This window comes from Scyliorhinus torazame, chromosome 1 (assembly GCF_047496885.1).
Source record: "Scyliorhinus torazame isolate Kashiwa2021f chromosome 1, sScyTor2.1, whole genome shotgun sequence".
In the NCBI taxonomy this organism is placed as follows: Eukaryota; Metazoa; Chordata; class Chondrichthyes; order Carcharhiniformes; family Scyliorhinidae; genus Scyliorhinus; species Scyliorhinus torazame.
In genome coordinates, this window is record NC_092707.1 from 418,187,988 (window position 1) to 418,213,461 (window position 25,474).

Sequence of the window (25,474 nt, forward strand, 5' to 3'; positions counted from 1 at the left end):
ATACAGAGGGTAGTGGGTGCCTGGAACTCACTACCGGAGGAGGTGGTGGAAGCAGGGACGATAGGGACATTTAAGGGGCATCTTGACAAATACATGAATAGGATGGGAATAGAGGGATACGGCCCCTGGACGTGTAGAAGATTGTAGTTTAGTCGGGCAGCATGGTCGGCACGGGCCTGGAGGGCCGAAGGGCCTGTTCCTGTGCTGTACATTTCTTTGTTCTTTGTTCTTTGTTTGTTCTTTGGTCCATGTCAAAGATGATGTAATTTTCCACTCGGGCATACAGGGCATTCACCTGTGGGCTGCGCGATGCCACACAGTCCCCACTACAGCCCAGGAATGATGCTGAAGTGGGAAAGGTCAGGGATGCGGTGACATTGACGGCCACAGGCAGCGGGTGTCCTCCTCCATGTAGTGCCAGGTCTGCGAGGATATTGCACAGGTGTCGCACCGTCTCCTTGTTGAGGCGGTGCCTCCTGCGGCAGGAGCTGTCCGTCATCTGTTCAAATGGCCAGCGACGCCTGTGCACCCTGGGCCTTCGTGGGACTCCCCCTCTGGGTCCCTCCCTGGCCTGTTGGGCGGCCGGGTCCTCAGGGTGTGGGGCGGGGTCTGGCACGTGGGCCGCCGCCTCGAGCATGTGCAGACGCTGCTGCAGACGCCATCTCCAGCGTCTGGCCCCCTGGCCTGCCAGCAGCACCAGTTCAGCCAGGTCAAGGCAAGTTCTGGGTCCAAAATCCCTGCCACAGCGTTCAATATCTGTCAGAGATTGGGGGAGGGTGTCAGACTGACAAACTACGGTGGCTCCCACCCCGGGACCTGCAAAACTCGAGATGGTGATGTGCGAATATCAAACTTTGCAGACACAGCAATTTTGTTCAGCTGAAAACTGCTGACACTCTTTCTAGATATAGAAGTGCTGACAGCAGGACGCCCTTGTGAGGGTGCAGAGGCAAACAGCTGGCAACATTCCAAGTGTTAGGAATCCAAGTTATATGTAAGACCATTGTTTCATATTCACACAAAAATTGGCCCAATTATGGAGTGCAACGCTAAAGCATTCATACAATCCAATTTGATAAAAAAACTAGATTATATAAAATCTTGCAAATTACAGCAAAGGATGCCAGTTGGGACTTTATTCCAGTTCTGATGTTAGTCTGAACTGAATTTCCTGATCCCTTCCAATGTCAATGAGTCATTTCCAAAACTAATCCATCTCCCGCTGAATATTATTTTTGTTCTTTGGCTCCGTAAAAATGAAACTCAGATAATTTGAGCAAGTTTGAGAATTTTAAAGCTTGGAAGTGGACTGTTGATCGTATTCGAATTGATGCAGCGTGCATCCTGCATTTGGAGGTCCTGCAGCAGGAGTTCAGGGAGTTAGGTGGCAAGCTAAAAAGCAGGACCTCTAGGGTTGTAATCTCAGGATTACTCCCTGTGCCACGTGCCAGTGAGGCTACAAATAGGAGGATAGTGCAGCTAAATACGTGGTGTAGGAGGGAGGGTTTCAGATTTCTGGACAGCTGGGATCTCTTCTGGGGCAGGTGGGACCTGTTGCCTCTAAATTGGACTTACTGTTCTTACTGTTTGTTACATGTCTGGGTTTGTCCCTGCTGGCTCCACCCCTCGGGCTCGAGTATAAAGGTAGCTAACCTCCAGCCACAGTTTACTCTTCCGACTCTCGTCTGTCGTCATTGATGGTACATCAATTTAATCAGCTAAAATTTTAAGATGGATCCATCGCTCAAGCCTGATCGCCTGGAGCTGGACCCCCAAGCAGCCGACGCCACTGCGACGTTTGAACACTGGCTAAGCTGCTTTGAATCTTACATTGATTCCTCCGCCGCCGCCGTCGCTGAGACCCACAGATTCCTTCTTATCAGAGACGCTACCTCGTACGAGGATGCGATAACGCTGTCGAAAGGGCAGTATGTTAAGGAAGTCAACGAGGTGTACGCTAGGCATCTCCTTGCCACGAGCGACAGCGCCCCGGAGAATCGCAAGCTGAATTTCTGCGCGCTTTGCGGGTACTCAGCCGGAACTGCAGTTATAAGGCGGTATCGGCTGTCAAGCAGACCAAATTGCTGACCCGGGACGCCTATGTCGCAGGCATAAAATCTAATTACATCCGCCAGCGCCTACTGGAAGTGGGTACACTCGACCTCCAAGACACAGTACAACTCTCGGACTCGTTGGAAGTGGCCTTCCATAACATAGATGCCTTCACCTCCGACCCAGGGATGCCGCAAGCCTGTGCCGCGCAGCGACCCGCCAACTCCGGAGGCCCGAAATGTTACTTCTGTGTGTAGAAGCAAATACCTGGCTTCTACACTGGCCAGGGTAAGCACCCCAGACAATGCTGTCCAGCAAAGAGCGCGATCTGCAACGGGTGCGGAAAGAAGGGCCACTTCTCTAAAGTCTGCCAGGCCCGACCTGTTTCTAAACCCAGCAGCGCTGCGTGTAGCCCGCGGGGACTGCCCCCATCTTCCACGTCACCCGCCACGTGCGACCCGTGGGGGCCGCCATCTTCGACGCACACCCGCCACGTGCGATTCGTGGGGGCCGCCATCTTGGCCACCATCTTCGACGCCACCCGCCACGTGGGGGCCGCCATCTTCGACGCCACCTGCCATCTTGTAATCACCTGATCGTATGCTGGCCTCCGCTACCCTTGATCAGCCCTTCCACCTTCCAAAGCTCGCCTCCATCACCCTCGACCAATCTCGACCTCATCACCTCACTAAATCCATGATGGTCGTCCGGATCAACGGCCACGAGATGACCTGTCTCTTCGACTCCGGGAGCACGGAGAGTTTCATTCACCCAGATACGGTACGGCGCTGCTCCCTCCCAATTTTACCCGCGACCCAGAAAATCTCCCTGGCTTCCGAATTACATTCCTTGGAAGTTTGTGGGAAGGTGTGGCAAACCTTACAGTACGGGGCATCGAGTACAAAAGTGTCACGCTTTACGTCCTCCCCCAACTCTGCGCTGCCTTACTACTAGGTCTAGATTTCCAATGCCACCTCAAAAGTCTTATCTTGGAGTACCTTGGCCCCTCTCACCGTCTGTAGCCTCTCGACCCTTAAGGTCGCCCCATCCCCGCTCTTTGCTAACCTCACCCCAGACTGTAAGCCCGTCGCCACTAGGAGCAGACGATACAGTGCTCGGGACAAGGCCTTTATCAGGTCGGAGGTCCAGCGACTCCTGCGGGAAGGGATCATAGAGGCCAGTACTAGCCCCTGGAGAGCCCAATGGTGGTCGTCAAAACTGGGGAGAAGCACCGGGTGGTCATCAACTACAGTCAGACCATCAACCGGTACACGCAGCTCGATGCGTACCCTCTCCCCCGCATATCTGACACGGTCAATCAGATTGCGCAGTACCGAGTCTTCTCCACTATTGACTTGAAGTCCACGTACCACCAGCTCCCTATCCTCCCGGAGGACTGCCAATACACTGCCTTCGAGGCAGATGGCCACCTCTACCACTTCCTCAGGGTCCCCTTCGGCATCACCAATGGGGTCTCGGTCTTCCAACAGGAGATGGACCGAATGGTTGACCAGTACGGGCTGCGGGCCACGTTCCCGTATCTGGATAATGTCACCATCTGCGGCCATGACCAGCAGGACCATGACGCTAACCTCCAACATGTCCTCCACACTGCCAAGCTCCTTAACCTCACATACAATAAGGAGAAATGCGTTTCCCGCACAACCCGCCTGGCCATCCTCGGCTACGTTGTGGAAAGCGGAGTCCTAGGGCCCGATCCCGACCGCATGCGTCCCCTCCTGGAACTTCCACTCCCCCACTGCCCCAAGGCCCTGAAGAGATGCCTTGGTTATTTTCCTATTATGCCCAGTGGGTCCCTAATAATGCGGACAAGGCCCACCCACTCATTAAATCCACCATTTTTCCCCTGACGCCTGGCCTTCAACCGCATCAAAACAGATATTGCCCAAACCACGATGCACGCAGTAGACGAGTCCATCCCGTTCCAGGTGGAGAGCGATGCGTCTGACATTGCTCTGGCCGCTACCCTCAACCAGGCGGGCAGGCCCGTGGCTTTCTTCTCCCGCACCCTCCAGGGCTCCGAAATTCGACACTCCTCCGTCGAAAAGGAAGCCCAAGCCATTGTGGAAGCTGTGCGACATTGGAGGCATTACCTGGCCGGCAGGTGATTCACTCTCCGCACTGACCAACGGTCGGTAGCCTTCATGTTCGATAATGCACAGTGGGGCAAGATCAAGAATGACAAGATCCTAAGGTGGAGGATCGAACTCTTCACCTATAATTATGATATCTTGTATTGACATGGGAAGCTCAATGAGCCCCCAGATGCCCTGTCCCGCGGCACATGCGCCAGCGCACAAGTAGACCGACTTCGGGCCCTCCACAATGACCTCTGTCACCCGGGGGTCACCCATTTTTTCATTTTATCAAGGCCTGCAACCTGCCTTACTCCATTGAGGAGGTCAGGACCATGACCAGCGACTGCCAGGTCTGCACGGAGTGCAAACCACACGTCTACCGACCGGATAGAGCACACCTGGTAAAGGCCTCCCGCCCCTTTGAGCGCCTCAGCATCGATTTCAAAGGGCCCCTCCCCTCCACTGTCGTAATGTGTACTTTCTCAACATCATTGATGAGTACTCACGTTTCCCTTTCGCCATCCCGTGCCCTGACATGACCTCTGTCACAGTCATCAAGGCCCTGCACGGCCTCTTCACCCTGTTCGGTTTCCCCACTTCCATCCATAGCGATCGGGGTTCCTCCTTCGTCAGTTCCTGCTTAGCAAGGGCATCGCCTCAAGCAGGACTACCAGCTACAACCCCCGGGGAAACGGACAGGTGGAGAGGGAGAACACGATGGTCTGGAAGGCCATCCTTCTTGCCCTACGGTCTAGAAGTCTCCCAGTCTCCCGCTGGCAGGAGGTCCTTCCCGATGCGCTCCATTCCATTCGGTCCCTCCTGTGTTCCGCCACCAATGTGACCCCTCACGAGAGGATGTTTGTCTTCCCCAGGAAGTCCACCTCAGAGGTCTCGCTCCCATCCTGGTTGACGGTTCCAGGACCCGTCCTCCTCCAGAAGCATGCGAGAAGTCACAAGTTGGATCCCCTAGTCGAACGGGTCCTTCTCCTCCATGCTAACCCTCCAGTACGCCTACGTGGCACACCATGACGGGCGGGAGGACACAGTCTCCCTTTGGGACTTGGCACCCGCCGGTTCCCCAGCGACCATCACCACTACCCCCGACTCTACACCGTCTCCCTCCATTGCTACCCCCGATTCTATACTGTCTCCCTCTGTTGCTACTCACGACTCTACACCCTCTCCCTCCGTTGCTACTTATCCGGAAGACGACAGGCTCCTGGATACGCAGGCCTCAACTTCATCCGACACCAGTGTCCTCACCACAGCCGGGACTGAGGCGATCACAGCGGAAGGTCAGAGCCCCCGACAGACTCGATCTCTAATTCAACCCGTCCACTTCACCCCCGCCGGACTCTTTTTTAACAGGGAGTGAATGTGGTGAACCACTATTATATTGTACACACTGTTCTTACTTATGGTACTTGCTGTTCTTACTGTTTGTTACATGTCTGGGTTTGTCCGTGCTGGCTCCGCCCCTCAGCCTCAAGTATAAAGGTAGCTAACCTCCAGCCACAGTTTACTCTTCCGACTCGCGTCTGTCGCCATTGATGGTACATCAGAGGGGCACCAATATTCTGGTTGGGAGGTTTGCTGAAGTCACTCGGGAGGATTTAAACTAGTATGGCAGGGGGTGGGAACCAGAGTGTTAGCTTAGAAGGTGTCATAACTGAAGGGGAAATAGAGAACAAAAATAAGAGAACAACATCACCATATCTGCTCAAACGCAGTGGTTTGAAGTGTATATGTTTCAAGCCAGAAGTATAGCGGGATATAGATGCTTCAGGAGAGAGCGAGAGGGGTGTAAAAGGGGTGGGGAGTAGTGCTGCTGTTTAAGGAGAATATTATAGCCGTACTGCGGGAGGACACCTCGGAGGGTTCACACAATGAGGCAATCTGGATAGAGCTCAGGAACAGGAAGGGGGCAATCACAATGTTGGGGGTTTATTACAGGCCCCCCACCTGCCAGCGAGAGATAGACGAGCTGATAGGTAGAGAGATTTTGGAAAGGTGCGAAAGTAACAGGGTTGTTGTGGTCGGGGAATTTAATTTCCCCGATATTGACTGGGACTCACTTAGTGCTCGGGGTGTGGGTGGGGCAGAGTTTGTAAGGTGTCTCCAGGAAGGCGTCTTGATGCAATATGTAGATCGTCCAACTCGGGAAGGGGCAGTACTGGACCTGGCAATGGGGAATGAGCCTGGGCAGGTGGTTGAGGTTTCAGTCGGGGAACATTTTGGGAGTAGTGACCACAATTCTGTAAGTTTTGGGGTATTTTTGGAAAGGGATGAGGGTAACCCTCGCGTTAAGGGGCTAAACTGGGGAAAGGAAAATTACAATAACATGAGACAGGGATTGAAGAATTTGGATTGGTTGCGGCTGTTGGATAATAAATCAACATCGGACATGTGGGAGTCTTTCAAGCGAGAGTTGATTAGGATTCAGGAAAGTCACGTTCCTGAGATAATGAAGGATAAGTCTGGGAAGTTTAGGGAGACTTGGATAACGAGGGATATTGTGAACCACGTCAAAAAAAAAACTTTTGTACGGTCTAGGGGGATGGGGACAGTCGAAACCCTAGACGAGTATGAAGAAATAGGAAGGTACTGAAGCGGGAAATTAGGAGGGCGAGGAGGGGTCATGAAAAATCCTTGGCAGGTAATATTAAGGTGAATCTCAAAGCTTTTTATTCATATGTAAAAAACAAGAGGGAAAGGATTGGACCAATTAAGGACAGGACAGTGGGGAGAATCTCGGTGTTGAGCCAGAGGAAATGCACGAGATACTAAATGAATACTTTGCATCAGTGTTCACCAGAGAAAGGGACTTTGTGGAAGATGATTCTTGGGTAGGGTGTGTGGACAGTCTGGGTCATGTGACATCGAAAAGGAGGAGGTATTGGGTCTCCTGGGCCGGATGGGATTTACCCCAGAAGACTGAGGGAAGCAAGGGAGGAAATTGCTGGGGCCTTGACTGACATCGTTGCATCCTCCTTGGTACAGTGAGATCCCAGAGGACTGGAGAATAGCTAATGTGGTACCGCTGTTTAAGAAAGGTAGCAGGGATAATCCTGGAAACTATCGGCCGGTGAGCCTCACATCGGTAGTCGGTAAATTATTGGAGAGAATTCTCAGGGACAGGGTTTATACCCATTTGAAAACAAATGGACTCATTAGCGATAGGCAGCATGGTCTTGTGAAGGGGAGGTCGTGCCTCACCAACTTGATCAAGTTTCTTGAGGAGGTGACAAAGATAATTGATGAGGGGAGGGCGGTGGATGTTGTTTACATGGACTTCAGTAAAGACATTGACAAGGTCCCTCATGGCAGACTGAACAAAGAACAACACAGTGCAGGAATAGGCCCTTCGGCCCTCCAAGCCCGTACCGGTCATGACACCAACCTTGGCCAAAACCCTCAGCACTTCCTTGTGCCGTGTCCCTCTATACCCGTCCTATCCATGTGTTTGTCAAGATGCTTTTTGAACGCCGTTAATGTATCTGCTCCACAACCTCCCCTGGCAACGCGTTCCAGACACTCACCACCCTCTGTGTAAAAAACCTGCCTCGCACTTCTCCTCAAAACTTTGTCCCACGGACGTTAACCCTATGCCCCTGGTGACTGACCCCTCCACCCTGGGAAAGAGTGCCTGCCCATCCACTCTATCCATGCCCCTCAGAATCGTGTCGACCTCTATCAGGTCACCCCTCAACCTCCGTCTTTCTAATGAAATCATTCTGAGACTGCATTTCTGAGCCATCACTGTGTGAACACCTTGTTGAAACAGATCTTATTCTGTTCTAAAGATCAGTTTGTCTTATCACAGATACAGCCAACCCTAAAACCTCACCTGTTGTGCTTTTGCTGCAGTACGTTTGCCTCAGGTGGTTGCACGGTGCCTGGGAAAGTAGGTCAGTCAAACACAATTTCTTGTCTTCCCTCTCAGGTGTGTGTGGATGCTGTGGAGCTCTGCGTCCGAGGTATAAGAGACTGGTGGACAACATCTTCCCTGAAGACCCCGAGGTAAAAGCTTATTTCAAGTAATGATTTGTAACCCTGAGTGATCAGTTTCTAGATGTGCACCTTGTCAGTGGTAACAGTGTCTGAGGAATTTGGATGAGACACAGATTCTCGTGACTATGACTCGAGGGCTGAAATGGTTGGATGGGAAATGAGAGATCGGACAACACAAAGGTCAAGTGGGAAGGACAGAAATTCCACGTGGGGCCAGGTTTGTGTGGGAAGTTATATCACTGTTGCAAATGCGTGAGGTGAATCTTTTGTTTATTGACAAAGGCAAAATTGACTTTTTATTTGAAATATCCTTTACCTTTTAATCAATGTTTGAATTAAGTTGAGTTCAGTTGCTTAAGTGTGGAAACAATTTTGAGAAAATAACTTTTGCCCAGTGATTTTCTTTCTGTTGGCCTCATGTGGTTCCTTTCCTTTTAAAAAGTTATTTACTCTGTATCTAACCCCGTGCTGTACCTGTCCTGGGAGTGTTTGATGGGGGACAGTGTAGAGGGAGCTTTACTCTGTGTCTAACCCCGTGCTGTACCTGTCCTGGGAGTGTTTGATGGGGACAGTGTAGAGGGAGCTTTACTCTGTGTCTAACCCCGTGCTGTACCTGTCCTGGGAGTGTTTGACGGGGACAGTGTAGAGGGAGCTTTACTCTGTATCTATCCCCGTGCTGTACCTGTCCTGGGAGTGTTTGATGGGGACAGTGTAGAGGGAGCTTTACTCTGTATCTAACCCCGTGCTGTACCTGTCCTGGGAGTGTTTGATGGGGACAGTGTGGAGGGAGCTTTACTCTGTATCTCACCCCGTGCTGTACCTGTCCTGGGAGTGTTTGATGGGGACAGTGCAGAGGGAGCTTTACTCTGTATCTAACCCCGTGCTGTACCTGTCCTGTGAGTGTTTGATGGGGACAGTGTAGAGGGAGCTTTACTCTGTATCTAACTCCGTGCTGCACCTGTCCTGGGAGTGTTTGATGGGGACAGTGTAGAGGGAGCTTTACTCTGTATCTAATCCCGTGCTGTACCTGTCCTGTGAGTGTTTGATGGGGACAGTGTAGAGGGAGCTTTACTCTGTATCTAACTCCGTGCTGTACCTGTCCTGGGAGTGTTTGATGGGGACAGCGTAGAGGGAGCTTTACTCTGTACCTAACCCCGTGCTGTACCTGTCCTGGGAGTGTTTGATGGGGACAGTGTAGAGGGAGCTTTACTCTGTATCTAACCCCGTGCTGTACCTGTCCTGGGAGTGTTTGATGGGGACAGTGTAGAGGGAGCTTTACTCTGTATCTAACCCCGTGCTGTACCTGTCCTGGGAGTGTTTGATGGGGACAGTGTAGTGGGAGCTTTACTCTGTATCTAACCCCGTGCTGCACCTGTCCTGGGAGTGTTTGATGGGGACAGTGTAGAGGGAGCTTTACTCTGTATCTAACCCCGTGCTGTACCTGCCCTGTGAGTGTTTGATGGGGACAGTGTAAAGGGAGCTTTACTCTGTATCTAACCCCGTGCTGTACCTGTCCTGGGAGTGTTTGATGGGGACAGTGTAGAGGGAGCTTTACTCTGTATCTAACCCCGTGCTGTACCTGTCCTGGGAGTGTTTGATGGGGACAGTGTAGAGGGAGCTTTACTCTGTATCTAACCCCGTGCTGTACCTGTCCTGGGAGTGTTTGATGGGGACAGTGTAGTGGGAGCTTTACTCTGTATCTAACCCCGTGCTGTACCTGCCCTGTGAGTGTTTGATGGGGACAGTGTAGAGGGAGCTTTACTCTGTATCTAACCCCGTGCTGTACCTGTCCTGGGAGTGTTTGATGGGGCAGTGTGGAGGGAGCTTTACTCTGTATTTAACCCCGTGCTGTACCTGCCCTGGGAGTGTTTGATGGCGCAGTGTAGAGGGAGCTTTACTCTGTATCTAACCCCGTGCTGTACCTGTCCTGGGAGTGTTTGATGGGGACAGTGTAGAGGGAGCTTTACTCTGTATCTAACCCCGTGCTGTACCTGTCCTGGGAGTGTTTGATGGGTAGTGTGGAGGGAGCTTTACTCTGTATTTAACCCCGTGCTGTACCTGTCCTGGGAGTGTTTGATGGGGACAGTGTAGAGGGAGCTTTAATCTGTATCTAACCCCATGCTGCACCTGTCCTGGGAGTGTTTGATGGGGACAGTGAAGAGGGAGCTTTACTCTGTATCTAACCCCGTGCTGTACCTGTCCTGGGAGTGTTTGATGGGGACAGTGCAGAGTGAGCTTTACTTTGTATCTAACCCCGTGCTGTACCTGTCCTGGGAGTGTTTGATGGGGACAGTGTAGAGGGAGCTTTACTCTGTATCTAATTCCGTGCTGTACCTGTCCTGGGAGTGTTTGATGGGGACAGTGTAGTGGGAGATTTACTCTGTATCTAACCCCGTGCTGTACCTGTCCTGGGAGAGTTTGATGGGGACAGTGTAGAGGGAGCTTCACTCTGAATCTAACCCCGTGCTGTATTGTCCTGGGAATGTTTGATGGGGACAGTGTAGAGGGAGCTTTAATCTGTATCTAACCCCGTGCTGTACCTGTCCTGGGAGTGTTTGATGAGGACAGTGTAGAGGGAGCTTTACTCTGTACCTAACCCTGTGCTGTACCTATCCTGGGAGTGTTTGATGGGGACAGCGTAGAGGGAGGTTCACTCTGTATCTAACCCCGTGCTGTACCTGTCCTGGAGTGTTTGATGGGGACAGTGTAGAGGGAGCTTTACTCTGTATCTAACCCCATGCTGCACCTGTCCTGGGAGTGTTTTATGGGACAGTATAGAGGGAGCTTTACTCTGTATCTAACCCCGTGCTGTAACTGTCCTGGGAGTGTTTGAGGGGGACAGTGTAGAGGGAGCTTTACTCTGTATCTAACCCCGTGCTGTACCTGTCCTGGGAGTGTTTGAGGGGGACAGTGTAGAGGGAGCTTTATTCTGTATCTAACCCCGTGCTGTACCTGTCCTGGGAGTGTTTGAGGGGGACAGTGTAGAGGGAGCTTTACTCTGTATCTAACCCCGTGCTGCACCTATCCTGGGAGTGTTTGATGGGGACAGTGTAGAGGGAGCTTTACTCTGTACCTAACCCTGTGCTGCACCTGTCCTGGGAGTGTTTGATGGGGACAGTGTGGAGGGAGCTTTACTCTGTATCTAACCCTGTGCTGTACCTGTCCTGGGAGTGTTTGATGGGGACAGTGTAGAGGGAGCTTTACTCTGTACCTAACCCTGTGCTGCACCTGTCCTGGGAGTGTTTGAGGGGGACAGTGTAGAGGGAGCTTTACTCTGTACCTAACCCTGTGCTGCACCTGTCCTGGGAGTGTTTGATGGGGACAGTGTGGAGGGAGCTTTACTCTGTATCTAACCCCGTGCTGTACCTAACCTGGGAGTGTTTGATGGGGACAGTGTCGAGGGAGCTTTACTCAGTATATAACCCTGTGCTGTACCTGTCCTGGGAGTGTTTGATGGGGACGGTGTAGAGGGAGCTTTACTCTGTGTCTAACCCCGTGCTGGAGTCTTCTGGGGCATTTTGAAATAAAAATCATTCATCCAAAATGATAAACTGCAAATCAGAACATGCTCTTTATTGCAGTTGGTTGGGGGAGTGTCAATCTCCTGGCTCATGATGTCTTTGCCCATCTTCAGTCAGTGTTGTGTTGCTGCATTGAGGGGTGAGCAGTGGTTTGACTTGTGGTATTGTTGCTGATATTGAAGTATGTTTGGTGTTGATTCCCTCTGTGATTAATTCCAGGATGGGTTAGTGAAAGTCAACATGGAGAAGCTGACATTTTATGCCCTGTCTGCCCCGGAGAAGCTGGACCGGATTGGTGCCTATCTGGCAGAGAGACTGAGCAGAGATGTGGCCAGGCACCGATACGGGTATGGAAGATGCAAGAGCTGCAATTCACAGCATCAGATGTGCTTGGCTGGCCCCTCAGCAATCCTCAATCCTCTTCATTAAACACTGACCCGTCCTGTCCAGAGTCTGGGCAATGACCTCAACTCTCTGGGATCTGTGTTGGGCTCGGTATTATTTAGAGACCAAAGTGTCACCAATAGTAGCAACATTGAAAGAATAACACGCTGCTCTGTTTGTGTTTCAAGTTCCACATTCCCATTTCACAAAATTATAAAACCACAGAATACAGTGCAGAAGAGGCCCTTCGGCCCATCGAGTCTGCGCCGCCGCATGAAAGGCCCCTGACCTGCCCACCTAATCCCATTGACCAGCTCTTGGTCCGTAGCCTCGAATGTTAATTTGTGTCAAGTGCTCAACCAGGTACTTTTTAAAGGATGTGAGGCAACCCGCCTCTACCACCCTCCCAGACAGCGCGTCCCAGACCCTCACCACCCTCCCAGGCAGCGCGTTCCAGACCCTCACCACCCTCCCAGGCAGTGCGTTCCAGACCCTCACCACCCTCCCAGACAGCGCGTCCCAGACCCTCACCACCCTCCCAGGCAGTGCGTTCCAGACCCTCACCACCCTCCCAGGCAGTGCGTTCCAGACCCTCACCACCCTCCCAGGCAGTGCGTTCCAGACCATCACCACCCTCCCAGACAGTGCGTTCCAGACCCTCACCACCCTCCCAGGCAGCGCGTCCCAGACCCTCACCACCCTCCCAGGCAGCACGTTCCAGACCCTCACCCCCCTCCCAGGCAGCGCATTCCAGACCCTCACCACCCTCCCAGGCAGCGCGTTCCAGACCCTCACCACCCTCCCAGGCAGCGCGTTCCAGACCCTCACCGCCCTCCCAGGCAGCGCGTTCCAGACCCTCACCACCCTCCCAGGCAGCGCGTTCCAGACCCTCACCACCCTCCCAGGCAGCGCGTTCCAGACCCTCACCACCCTCCCAGGCAGCGCGTTCCAGACCCTCACCACCCTCCCAGGCAGCGCGTTCCAGACCCTCACCACCCTCCCAGGCAGCGCGTTCCAGACCCTCACCACCCTCCCAGGCAGCGCGTTCCAGACCCTCACCGCCCTCCCAGGCAGTGCGTTCCAAACCCTCACCACCCTCCCAGGCAGCGCGTTCCAGACCCTCACCACCCTCCCAGGCAGCGCGTTCCAGACCTTCACCGCCCTCCCAGGCAGCGCGTTCCAGACCCTCACCACCCTCCCAGGCAGTGCGTCCCAGACCCTCACCACCCTCCCAGGCAGCACGTTCCAGACCCTCACCCCCCTCCCAGGCAGCGCGTTCCAGACCCTCACCACCCTCCCAGGCAGCGCGTTCCAGATCCTCATCACCCTCCCAGGCAGCGCGTCCCAGACCCTCACCACCCTCCCAGGCAGCGCGTTCCAGACCCTCACCACCCTCCCAGGCAGTGCGTTCCAGACCCTCACCACCCTCCCAGACAGTGCGTTCCAGACCCTCACCACCCTCCCAGGCAGCGCGTTCCAGACCCTCACCCCCCTCCCAGGCAGCGCGTTCCAGACCCTCACCCCCCTCCCAGGCAGCGCGTTCCAGACCCTCACCACCCTCCCAGGCAGCGCGTTCCAGACCCTCACCACCCTCCCAGGCAGCGCGTTCCAGACCCTCACCACCCTCCCAGGCAGCGCGTTCCAGACCCTCACCCCCTCCCAGGCAGTGCGTTCCAGACCCTCACCCCCCTCCCAGGCAGTGCGTTCCAGACCCTCACCACCCTCCCAGGCAGCGCATTCCAGACCCTCACCACCCTCCCAGGCAGCGCGTTCCAGACCCTCACCACCCTCCCAGGCAGTGCGTTCCAGACCCTCACTACCCTCCCAGGCAGTGCGTTCCAGACCCTCACCACCCTCTGGGTAAAAAGGTTTTTCCTCAAATCCCTCATAATCCTGTACACCTCGATCAGGTCGTCCCTCAGTCTTCTCTGCTCCAGAGAAAACAACCCCAGCCTATCCAACCTCTCTTCATAACGTAAATGTTCCATCCCAGGCGACATCCTGGTGAATCTCCTCTGCACCCCCTCCAGTGCAATCACATCCTTCCTATAATGTGGTGACCAGAACTGCACACAGTGCTCCAGCTGTGGCCGCACCAACGTTCTATAAAACTCCAACATGACCCCCCTGCTTTGTAATCGATGCCCCGATTGATAAAGGCAAGTGTCCCATCTGCCTTTTTCACCCCCTATTAACCTGCCCTTCTGCCTTCAGAGATCTCTGGACAAACACGGCAAGGTCCCTTTGTTCCTCGGAACCTCCCAGTGTCAGGCCGTTCATTGAATATTTCCTTGTCACATTACTCCTTCCAAAGTGTGACACCTCACACTTTTCAGGGTTAAATTCCATCTGCCCCTTTTCTGTCCATTTGAGCATCCCGTCTGTATCTCCCTGTAACCCGGGACACTCAGCCTCGCTGTTAACCACCCGGCCAATCTTTGTGTCAGCCGCAAACTTACTGATCCTTTTGAAAGTTGAACCAGGGGCATAGCCTCAAATTAAGGGGGAGCAGATTTACACAGATACATACATAGAAGATAGGAGCATCCGTCATTCATCACGATCATGGCTGATCATCCAACTCAATAGCCTAATCCTGCTTTCTCATAGCCTTTGATCCCCTTCACCCTCAGTACAATATCTAACTGCTTCTTGAAAACATTCAATGCTTTGGCTCAACTACTTCCTGTGGGAGTGAATTCCACAGGCCGACCACTCTCTCGGTGAAGAAATGTCTCCTTATCTCGGTCCGAAGTGGTTTATCCTGAATCCTGAGTCTGTGACCCCTGGTTCTGGACACACCCACCATTGGTAATATCCTTCCTGCATCTACCCTCTCCAGTCCTGTTAGATTTTTATAAGTCTCTATGAGATCCCCCCTCATCCTTCTGAACTTTGGGCAGCATGGTAGCATTGTGGATAGCACAATTGCTTCACAGCTCCAGGATCCCAGGTTCGATTCCGGCTTGGGTCACTGTCTGTGCGGAGTCTGCACATCCTCCCCGTGTGTGCGTGGGTTTCCTCCGGGTGCTCCGGTTTCCTCCCACAGTCCAAAGATGTGCAGGTTAGGTGGATTGGCCGTGATAAATTGCCCTTAGTGTCCAAAATTGCCCTTAGTGTTGGGTGGGGTTACTGGGGTATGGGGATAGGGTCTAAGTGTTGACCTTGGGTAGGGTGCTCTTTCCAAGAGCCGGTGCAGACTTGATGGGCCGAATGGCCTCCTTCTGCACTGTAAATTCTATGATAAAAACTCCAGCGAGAACAATCCTGACCTAGTCAATCTCTCCTCATATGACAGTCCCGCCATCCCTGGAATCAGTCTGGTAAACCTTCGCTGCTCTCCCTCGAGAGCTAGAACATCCTTCCTCAGAGAAGGAGACCAAAACTGCCCACAATACTCCAGGTGTGGCCTCACCAAGGCCCTGTATAATTGCAGCAACACATCCCTGCTTCTATACTCGAAACCTCTCGCTATGAAGGCCAACATACCGTTAGCCTTCTTTACCGCCTGCTGCACCTGCATGCTTACCTTCAGCGACTGGTGCACAAGGACACCCAGGTCCCGCTGCACACTCCCCTCTCCCAATTTACAACCATTCAGGTACAATCTGCCTTCCTGTTTTTGCTTCCAAAGTGAACAACCTCACACCTATCAAAATTATACTGCATCTGCCATTGGTTTGCCCACTCGCCCAACCTGTCCAGACCTTGCTGTAGGATCCCTGCATCCTCGTCACAATTCACCCTCCCGCCTAACTTGGTATCATCTGCAAACTTTGAGATGTTACATTTTGTTCCCTCATCCAAATCATTAATATATATTGTGAATACCTGGGGTCCCAGCACCGATCCCTGTGGTACCCCACTGGTTACTGCCTCCCAATTTGAAAAGGACCCATTAATCCCTACTCTTTGTTTCCTCTCTGCCAACCAGTTTTCTATCCACCTCAATACATTTCCCCCAATCCCATGCGCTTTAATTTTGAACAATAATCTCTTATGCGGGACTTTGTCAAACGCCTTCTGAAAATCCAAATATACATCGACTGGCTCCCCCTTGTCAACTGTACTGGTTACATCTTCAAAGAATTCCAACAGATTTGTCAAACATGATTTTCCCTTCATAAATCCATGCTGACTCTGACTGATCCTGCCACTGCTTTCTAAATGTTCCGCTATAAAGTCCTTGATAAAGGATTCAAGCATTTTCCCCACTACCGATGTTAGGCTTACTGGTCTATAATTCCCTGCTTTCTCTCAACCTCCCTTTTTGAATATTGGAGTGATGTGAGCTACCCACCAATCTGCAGGGACAGTTCCAGAGTGTATAGAATCCCGGAAAATGACCACCAATGCATTCACTATTTCCAGAATCACCTCCTTAAGCATTCTGGGATGCAGATTCTCAGGCCCTTGGGATTTATCCGCCTTCAATTCCATCAATTTCCCAGCACCATTTCTCTACTAATGTTGATCTCCCTCAGTTCATTCCTACTTGGGGCAGCACGGTAGCATAATGGTTAGAACAGTTGCTTCACAGCTCCAGGGTCCCAGGTTCGATTCCTGGCTGGGTCACTGTCTGTGTGGAGTCTGCACGCTCTCCCCGTGTCTGCGTGGGTTTCCTCCGGGTGCTCCGGTTTCCTCCCACAGTCCAAAGATGTGCGGGTTAGGTGGATTGGCCATGCTAAATTACCCTTAGTGTCCAAAAAGATTAATTGGGGTTACTAGGTTCAGGGGAGGGGGTGGAGGAGGTGTGGGCTTGGGTAGGGTGCTCTTTCCAAAAGCCGGTGCAGACTTGATGGGCCAAATGGCCTCCTTCTGCACTGTAAATTCTATGATCCTATGATTCTTCTCTCTCACTAAACCTTTCATTCTCCAACATTTCTGGGATCTAATTTGTGTCCTCATTTGTGAAGACAGAACCAAAGTATGTGCTTTGTTGCTCAGCCATTTCTTTGTCCCTTATTACGCATTCCCCTGTTTCTGTCTGTAGGGGGCCTACATTTCTCTTTACCAATCTCTTTCTCTTCACATATCTGTAGAAACTCTTAGTGTCAGTCTTTATGTCCCCTGCAAGCGTCCTCTCGTACTGTACTTTCCCCTTCTTAATCAATCCCTTTGTCCTTCTTTGCTGAATTCTAAACTGCCCCCAATTCTCAGACCTATTATTTTTCTTGGCCAGTCTGTATGCTTCTTCCTTGGATCGGATACTATTTCTAATTTCCTTTGTAAGCCATGGATTGGCCCTCTTACCCCCTTTGCTTTTGTGCCAGACAGGAATGAACAGTTGCTGTAGTTCCTCCACGCGTTCCTTGAATGTTTGCCATTGTCTACCCACTGTCATCCCTTTAAGTAACTCTCCCCAATCTATCAAGGCCAACTCAAGCCTCATATCCTCATAGTTCCCTTTATTAAGATTCAGATTTAGGACTGAGCTGAGGAGGAACTTCTTCACCCAAAGGATGGTGAATCTGTGAAATTCCCTGCCCAGTTTCGCAGCTGAGGCTCCTCGGTGAATGTTTTTAAGGCAATGGTAGATAGATTTTTGAACAGTAATGGAATGAAAGATGCATAGAAGAGAGGAGCAGGAGGAGGCCTTTAGCCCTTCGAGCCTGCTCCGCCATTTATCACGATAAAGGTCATGGTGTTCGGGCCGGAAAGTGGAGCTGAGTCCACAAAAGATCAGCCATGATCTCATTGAATGGTGCAGCAGGCTCGAGGGGCCAGATGGCCGACTCCTGCTCCTAGTTCTTATGTTCTTATGTCCTACCCCCCACATAGTCATTTAAATAAATGAAAACCAATAGGAGACAGATCCCTGTGGTACCCCACTGGACACAGACTTCCAGTCACTAACACAGCCGTCTGTCACCACCCTCTGTCTCCCACAGCTCAGCCAGATTTCAATCCACCGCATCAAACTACCCTGTAATTTTCCCCGATAAACTTTGATTCCTCTGCCCAAAAAGAATCTGTCGACCTCTGCCTTAAAGATATTCGCCGACCCCACTTTCCCATTCTGAGGCACAGTTTCAAAGTCACACAACCATTTGAGAAAAAAATCCTCCCCTCATCTCTGTTGTATCAGGGATGCCACTAATTCCAAAACAGTGCCCCTAATTCCTCACTCGCATGGATCCTCCTGTACACAGGGGGACAGAGACTGTCCTCAGCCAACAGGACTCACTTTGACTGACAGTCATCAGGTGAGTGACAGTGCCTGGACTTCCCATCCCTGCCCTGCCTTCCCATCCCTGCCTTCCCATCCCTGCCCTGCCCTGCCTTCCCATCCCTGCCTGGACTTCCCATCCCTGCCTGGACTTCCCATCCCTGCCCTGCCTTCCCATCCCTGCCTTCCCATCCCTGCCCTGCCCTGCCTTCCCATCCCTGCCTGGACTTCCCATCCCTGCCTGGACTTCCCATCCCTGCCCTGCCTTCCCATCCCTGCCCTGCCTTCCCATCCCTGCCCTGCCTGGACTTCCCATCCCTGCCCTGCCTTCCCATCCCTGCCCTGCCTTCCCATCCCTTCCCTGCCTGGACTTCCCATCCCTGCCCTGCCTTCCCATCCCTGCCCTGCCTTCCCATCCCTGCCCTGCCTTCCCATCCCTAGTTCGGAGGCATTACAAGTGCGGAATACCTTTCACCATGCCAGCTTTGCTCCACAACATTGATTCATATATTCAAAAACTGGAGCAAGGATAGTGTAGGATTTGAAAAGAAACAGAATTTTGACATATTGTCTAGAAATAATGCTCATGCCAGTTTCCTCAACAGTGTGTAGACTGGATATTATCTGTGAATGTTCTGTGACTGCCGATGGATAGGATATAGCTACACAATGAATTAACCATGACAGATTTCTGTGATCTCCCACACGGTTTCCTCATGTTCTGTGTTTAATTGCTTCCCAGTTATGTGTGTATTGCGATGGAGGCTTTAGACCAGCTCCTCATGGCCTGTCACTGCCAGAGCATCAACTTGTTCGTGGAGAGCTTTCTCAAGATGGTGGCTAAGCTTCTGGAGTCCGACAAAGCAGCATTGCAGATCCTGGGAACAAATTCGGTAAGTCACCCTCCCACTGACTGCAAATTGACCCAAGTGGAACAGGGGTTCAGGGGAGGGTTCTAGTTATTGAGAATGGAGGCAAACCCTAATAATCCACGTGGCATCATTTAGCTTCCCCAGCCAGTATTGACCTGGGTAGTTATTCAATAACCAGTTCCCTCTGTCTGTGCTCAAAGAATAGTTTACATCAGAGGCCAGAGTTTTCCTGGTGGCAGAGGGGAGCTGGACTCCCAGGGGACTGTCCCAGACTAAAAGATAGATGGCATGATCTAACGGGAAACTTTCCAAGGGCAGGATCTATCGGGTGCGTTGTGCCCTAAAGCAGCGTGGCGCGAGGCGATCAGTAGATGCCTGGAAATCCCACTTCCAGGATCTACCTGGCTCGTAACACTTCACAAGGTCTGACGTGATCTTGCGAGGCTTCGCGATGTGATCCCGCCCATTGTCTCGCAAATCTGCATATTAGAGTGAGGCAGCTGAAGCGCAATCTGCCGTTTGTGTTGGGCTCTTGCGCGAGTGCAAGGCAGCCGGTAGATTCCGGGCAGACTTTCCGTCTCGCGGGATATACCCAAGTCCAGCGAGGTGCAAAATCAGAATCCCGCCCAAAGGGGGCGAGATCTAACAATGCACGAGGCTAAGTATGTTTTAACCCTACTTCGGTAAGCTTATCCACCATCTACCGGCCTCCCGGGATGTACCAGCTCCCCCAGCGAGGCTGCAGCCGAGTGCCGTGCAGTACTGATGCACACAAACGTGGACAAGGCGGAACAGCACCCAGTGGGTTACCTGGGTCATTGGAGGCCACTAGGTGGTCAGGGACAGGGCAGGATGGCTCCCTGGCCCTCCCCCTGCAACGCATGCAGGAATCTCAGTGCCAGGCTGGCACTTTGGCACTATCACCCTGGCACTGCCAAGGTGCCCAGATGGCACTGCCAAGCTGGAAGGAGCACTGCCAGTGTGGCATTGCAAGGGTGCCTGGGTGCCAGTATGGCACTGCCAAAGGTCAGGGCCAGAGGGGGGCCTTGCCCATGAAAGGAGGGAGTAGGGGGGGTTTGAAGGGTGGGGGTTGCAGGGCAGCTGTGTAGGGGCCCCTGGGAGTTTGGGGGGTGATAGGTGGACTCTTGGAGGGGAGGAGCTGTAAGGGGGCATGGGGGGCCTGAAGAGGGGAGCCCCCATGGACCCCATAGCAGGATCCCCTCACTTGGGGGTGTGGATTAGAGCCCATTTGTGTGTGGGGGGGGTGACACTACCCATGGGTGAATGGACCGAGGATCCAGGAGAGTTAGCCATAAGGCCGCCAGTGCTGCCGGGGACGAGGTGGCGGCGGCTGTGAGCTCAGGGAGTGTGACCAGGAGGACTGGCCGCCAGTGCAGGCAGAAGGTCAGTGACCTACACCGGGCACCAATGCAACCCCTCCAAGGCACAGGTGCCGCACCATCTGCTTGTTGAGGTGGAGCAGGAGGTCATTGTAGTCTCGCCAATGTACCACGCTTCGGGACATCCTTTCCTGCAGCGTATGAGGTGGACAACATTGGCTGAGTCGCACGAGTGTGTACCACGTACCTGGTGGCTGGTGTTCTCACGTGTAATGGTGGTGCCCATGTCGATGATCTGGCACGTCTTGCAGAGATTGCCATGGCAGGGTTGTGTGGTGTCGTGGTCGCTGTTCTCCTGAAGGCTGGGTAGTTTGCTGCAAACAATGGTCTGTTTGAGGTTGTGCAGTTGTTTGAAGGCAAGTAGTGGGGGTGTGGGGATGACCTTCGCAAGATGTCCATCTTCATCGATGACTTGTTGAAGGCTGCGCAGAAGATGTTGTAGTTTCTCCGCTCCAGGGAAATACTGGACGACGAAGGGTACTCTGTCGGTTGTGTCCTGTGTTTGTCTTCAGAGGAGGTCAGTGCGGTTTTTTGCTGTGGCGCGTTGGAACTGTCGATCGATGAGTTGAGCGCCATATCCCGTTCGTAAGAGGGCACCTTTCAGCATCTGTAGATGTCTGTTATGCTCCTCCTCGTCTGATAGGGTAACTGAACACCTTGAAAACTCTCGGTCTATCAGGGAGAGACAGCACACATTCGTGGAGGGAATGTCATGCCTGACTAATCTTATTGGATTTTTTTGGAGAGGTGACTCAGGCAGTGGACAGGGGAAGGTATATGGATGTTATTTATATGGACTTCCAGAAGGCATTTGCTAAAGTTAACTGGGGTGGAAGCCCAGGGAGTTGAGGACAGATTATTGACCTGGTTAGGAAATTGGTTGAGTGGCAGGCGACAGAGAGTGGGGATAATGGGTAATTACTCTAATTGGCAGGAGGTGACTAGTGATGTACCACAGGGATCTGTGTTGGGGCCTCAATTATTCACACTATTCATTAATGACTTGATTGATGGCATGGAAGTCATATATCCAAATTTACGGATGATACGAAGTTAGGTGGCATTGTAGACAGTCTAGGTGATAGCATAACATTGCAGAAAGTATTCTGAAGGGGGTGGGTGAACAGCCAGAGGTCGTGGTGCATATTGGTACTAACGACATTGTTAGGAAGAGTGATGAGGTCCTGCAGCAGCAGTTTAGGGAGTTAGGTAGAAAGTTAAAAAGCTTTCTAAAAAGCTTAAAAAGCCTCTAGGGTTGTAATCTCAGGATTACTCCCTGTGCCACATGCCAGTGAGGCTAGAAATAGGAGGATAGTGCAGCTGAACACGTGGCTCAACTGGTGGTGTAGGAGGGAGGGTTTCAGATATCTGGACCATTGGGATCTCTTCCGGGGCAGGTGGGACCTGTACAAGAAGGATGGGTTGCATCTAAACTCGAGGGCACCAATATCCTGGCTGGGAGGTTTGCTAATGTCACATGGGAGGATTTAAACTAGTTTGGCAGAGGGGTGGAAACCAGAGCAAAGGTGAATTAACTGAAAGGGAACGAGAGAGTCGGGCCAGTAAGACTCCGAGGAAGAGCAGGCAAGGAGTGGTTGCTGATCAACGAGGGTCCGGTGGACTGAAGTGCATTTGTTTCAATGTGAGAAGTGTAACAGGGAAGGCAGATGAATTTAGAGCTTGGATTAGTACTTGGAACTATGATGTTGTTGCCATTACAGAGATTTGGTTAAAGTAGGACAGGATTGCAGCTGAACGTTCCAGGATACAGATGTTTCAGGCGGGATAGAGGAGGATGTAAAAGGGGTGGCGGAGTTGCGCTACTGGTTAGAGAGAATATCACAGCTGTACTACAGGAGGACACCTCAGAGGGCAGTGAGGCTATATGGGGAGTGGTCAGGAATAGGAAGGGGGCAGTCACAATGTTGGGGGTTTACTACAGGCCTCCCAACAGCCAGCGGGAGATAGAGGAACAGATATGTAGACAGATTTTAGAAAGGTTCAAAAGTAACAGGGTTGTTGTGGTGGGTGAGTTTAAGCCCTATATTGACTAGGACTCACTTAGTGCTAGGGGTCTGGATGGGGCAGAGTTTGTAAGGAGCATCCAGGAGGGCTTCTTGATGCAATATGTAGAGTCTAACTAGGGAAGGGGCCGTACTAGACCTGGTATTGATAATGAACCCGGACAGGTGATCAGCGTTTCAATAGGGGAGCAGTTCAGGAACAGTGACCATAATTCAGTAAGTTTTAAGGTATTGCTGGATAAAGATAAGTGTATTCCTCAGGTGAAGGTGCTAAATTGGGGGAAGGAAAATTACAACAATATTAGGCAGGAACTGAATAATGTATCACAGGATCATAGAATTTACAGTGCAGAAGGAGGCCATTCGGCCCATCGAGTCCTCACCGGCCCTTGGAAAGAACATCCTACCCAAGCCCACACTATCCCCGTAACCCAGTAACCCCACCTTACCTTTTTGGACACTAAGGGGCAATTTAGCATGGCCAATCCACCTAACCAGCACATCTTTGGACTGTGGGAGGAAACCGGAGCACCCGGAGGAAACCCATGCACACACGGGGAGAACGTGCAGACTCCGCACAGACAGTGACCCAAGCTGGGAATCGAACCTGAGATCCTGGCGCTGTGAAGCAACAGTGCTAACCACTGTTTCACCTTGCTGCCCATGTAGATTGTAGAGTGGGGAAAGATGTTTGAGGGCAAAGGAAGAGTCAATTACTAGGGGGCATAGAATTAAGGGTAGAGGGACAAGATTTAAAGGAGATGTACGAGGCAAGTGTTTTACACAGAGGGTAGTGGGTGCCTGGAACCCGTTGCCGGAGGAGGCGGTGGAAGCAGGGACGATAGTGACATTTAAGGGGCATCTTGACAAATACATGAATAGGATGGGAATAGAGGGATACGGACCCCGGAAGGGTAGGGGGTTTCAGTTCAGACGGGCAGCATACTTGGTGCAGCCTTGGAGGCTGAAGGACCTGTTCCTGTGCTGAAATGTTCTTTGTTCTTTGCAAGAAGACATTGACAGACGAGGTGAATGAGCAAAATTGTGGCAGATGAAATGTGAGGTTATCCATTTTGGACCAAAAAAGAATAGATTTCGTAGAATTTACAGTGCAGAAGGAGGCCATTCGACCCATCGAATCTGCTCCGCCCCTTGGAAAGTTCACCTCCACCCTCTAACCTTGTATCCCCACAAAACCTTTTGGACACTAAAGGACAATTTATCATGGCCAATCCACCTAACCTGCACATCTTTGGACTGTGGGAGGAAACCGGAGCACCCGGAGGAAACCCACGCAGAAACGGGGAGAACGTGCAGACTCCGCACAGACAGTGACCCAAGCCGGAATCGAACCTGGGACCTTGGAGCTGTGAGGCAGCAGTGCTAACCACTGTGCCACCTATTGAACAAAGTACTTTCTAAATGGAGAAGGGTTAGGTACAGTGGATGTCCAAAGAGACTGGGGGGTTAAGGTGCAGAGAACCTTAAAATACCAGGAACAAGTGCAGAAAATAATCTAAAAGTCTAATGGAAGGCTAGCCTTTATATCTAGAGGATTGGAATATAAAGGCACAGGGATTATGCTGCAGCTTTACAAAACCCCGGAGTCACTGGGAGCAGTTCCGGGCACCACACCAGAGGAAGGATATTTGGCCTTGGAGGGAGAGCAACATAGGTTCACTGAAATTACTCCTGGATTACAGGGGTTGAGTTCCGAGGAGGGTTTACACAAATTAGGTCTGTTTTTGCTGGAATTTAGATGGTTAAGGGGTATCTGATTGAAATATTCAACATATTAACAGGGAAAGACAAGGTAGATAAAGATAAACTATTCCCACTGGTTGGAGATTTTGAAACGAGGGGCATCGTCTAAAAATTAGGGCCAGACCGTTCAGGAGAGATGTTGGGAAGAGCTTCTTCACTCAAAGGGTGGTAGAGGTTGGGAACTCTCTCCCACACAGCAGCTGAAGCGAGAACAGTTGTTAAGTTTAAATGAATTAATAGCAAAAATATTAAGGGATGTATGGAGTTAGGCCACAGATCAGCCATGATCTCATTGAATGGCAGGACAGGCTCGAGGGGCTGAATGGCCTACTCCTGTACCTATGTTCCTGATGACACTTAGAAATGTTTTGGTTGCATTGTGTCCTTAACCTATCTATATTCAGTTGTAGCCTCCTTAAGTCCTCTTCACAGGGCAGCACGGTGGCGCAGTGGGTTAGCCCTGCTGCCTCACGGCGCCGAGGTCCCAGGTTCGATCCCGGCTCTGGGTCACTGTCCGTGTGGAGTTTGCACGTTCTTCCCGTGTTTGCGTGGGTTTCGCCCCCACAACCCAAAGATGTGCAGGGAAGGTGGATTGGCCGCACTAAATTGCCCCTTAATTGGAAAAAAAATGAATTGGGTACTCTAAATTTAAAAAAAAAAGTCTTCACAACTTACTATCCCACTTATCTTTGTGTCATCAGCAAATTTGTCAACCATGCCTTCAGTCTCTTTGGCCAAGTCATTTGTATAAATTGAGACCCCTGCACCAATCCCTGTGACGCAGCATTGGTCACATTTTACCTTTCAGAAAAAACACATTCATGGTTGTCCTCTGTCTCTGGTAGCTCGCCAGTCCTGTTTCCATGCCAACATGTTACCCCCTACACGATGAGCTTTTTTCACAATAACCTTCGATGTGGCACCTTATCAAATGTCTTCTGGAATGAGGACAATGGGGGTGTTTTGATTGGTTTGAACTATTTGAGTAAATAGAATTTTTTTCTTCTGCAGTTCATCAAGTTTGCAAACATCGAGGAGGACACTCCATCATATCACCGCAGCTACGATTTCTTTGTGTCCAGGTTCAGCGAAATGTGCCACTCAGGACATGATGATGCGACAGACAGGATGAAGTGAGTAGACACTGTTTCACCCAGGGAAATTATGGAGAGATCTTC

The 25,474-nt window shown here is 51.6% G+C and overlaps 1 protein-coding gene across 1 annotated transcript in view; it reads left to right on the plus strand.

Annotated features, from left to right (window-relative positions):
- LOC140425006 (protein EFR3 homolog B-like) overlaps positions 1-25,474 on the plus strand; it is a 252,529-nt gene that overhangs the window by 65,471 nt on the left and 161,584 nt on the right. The window contains exons 2-5 of the mRNA XM_072508816.1: positions 8,095-8,171; positions 11,903-12,030; positions 18,979-19,129; positions 25,308-25,429. Of these exons, the coding sequence (XP_072364917.1) occupies positions 8,095-8,171; positions 11,903-12,030; positions 18,979-19,129; positions 25,308-25,429 (478 nt within the window). The remainder of the gene's footprint in view (positions 1-8,094; positions 8,172-11,902; positions 12,031-18,978; positions 19,130-25,307; positions 25,430-25,474) is intronic.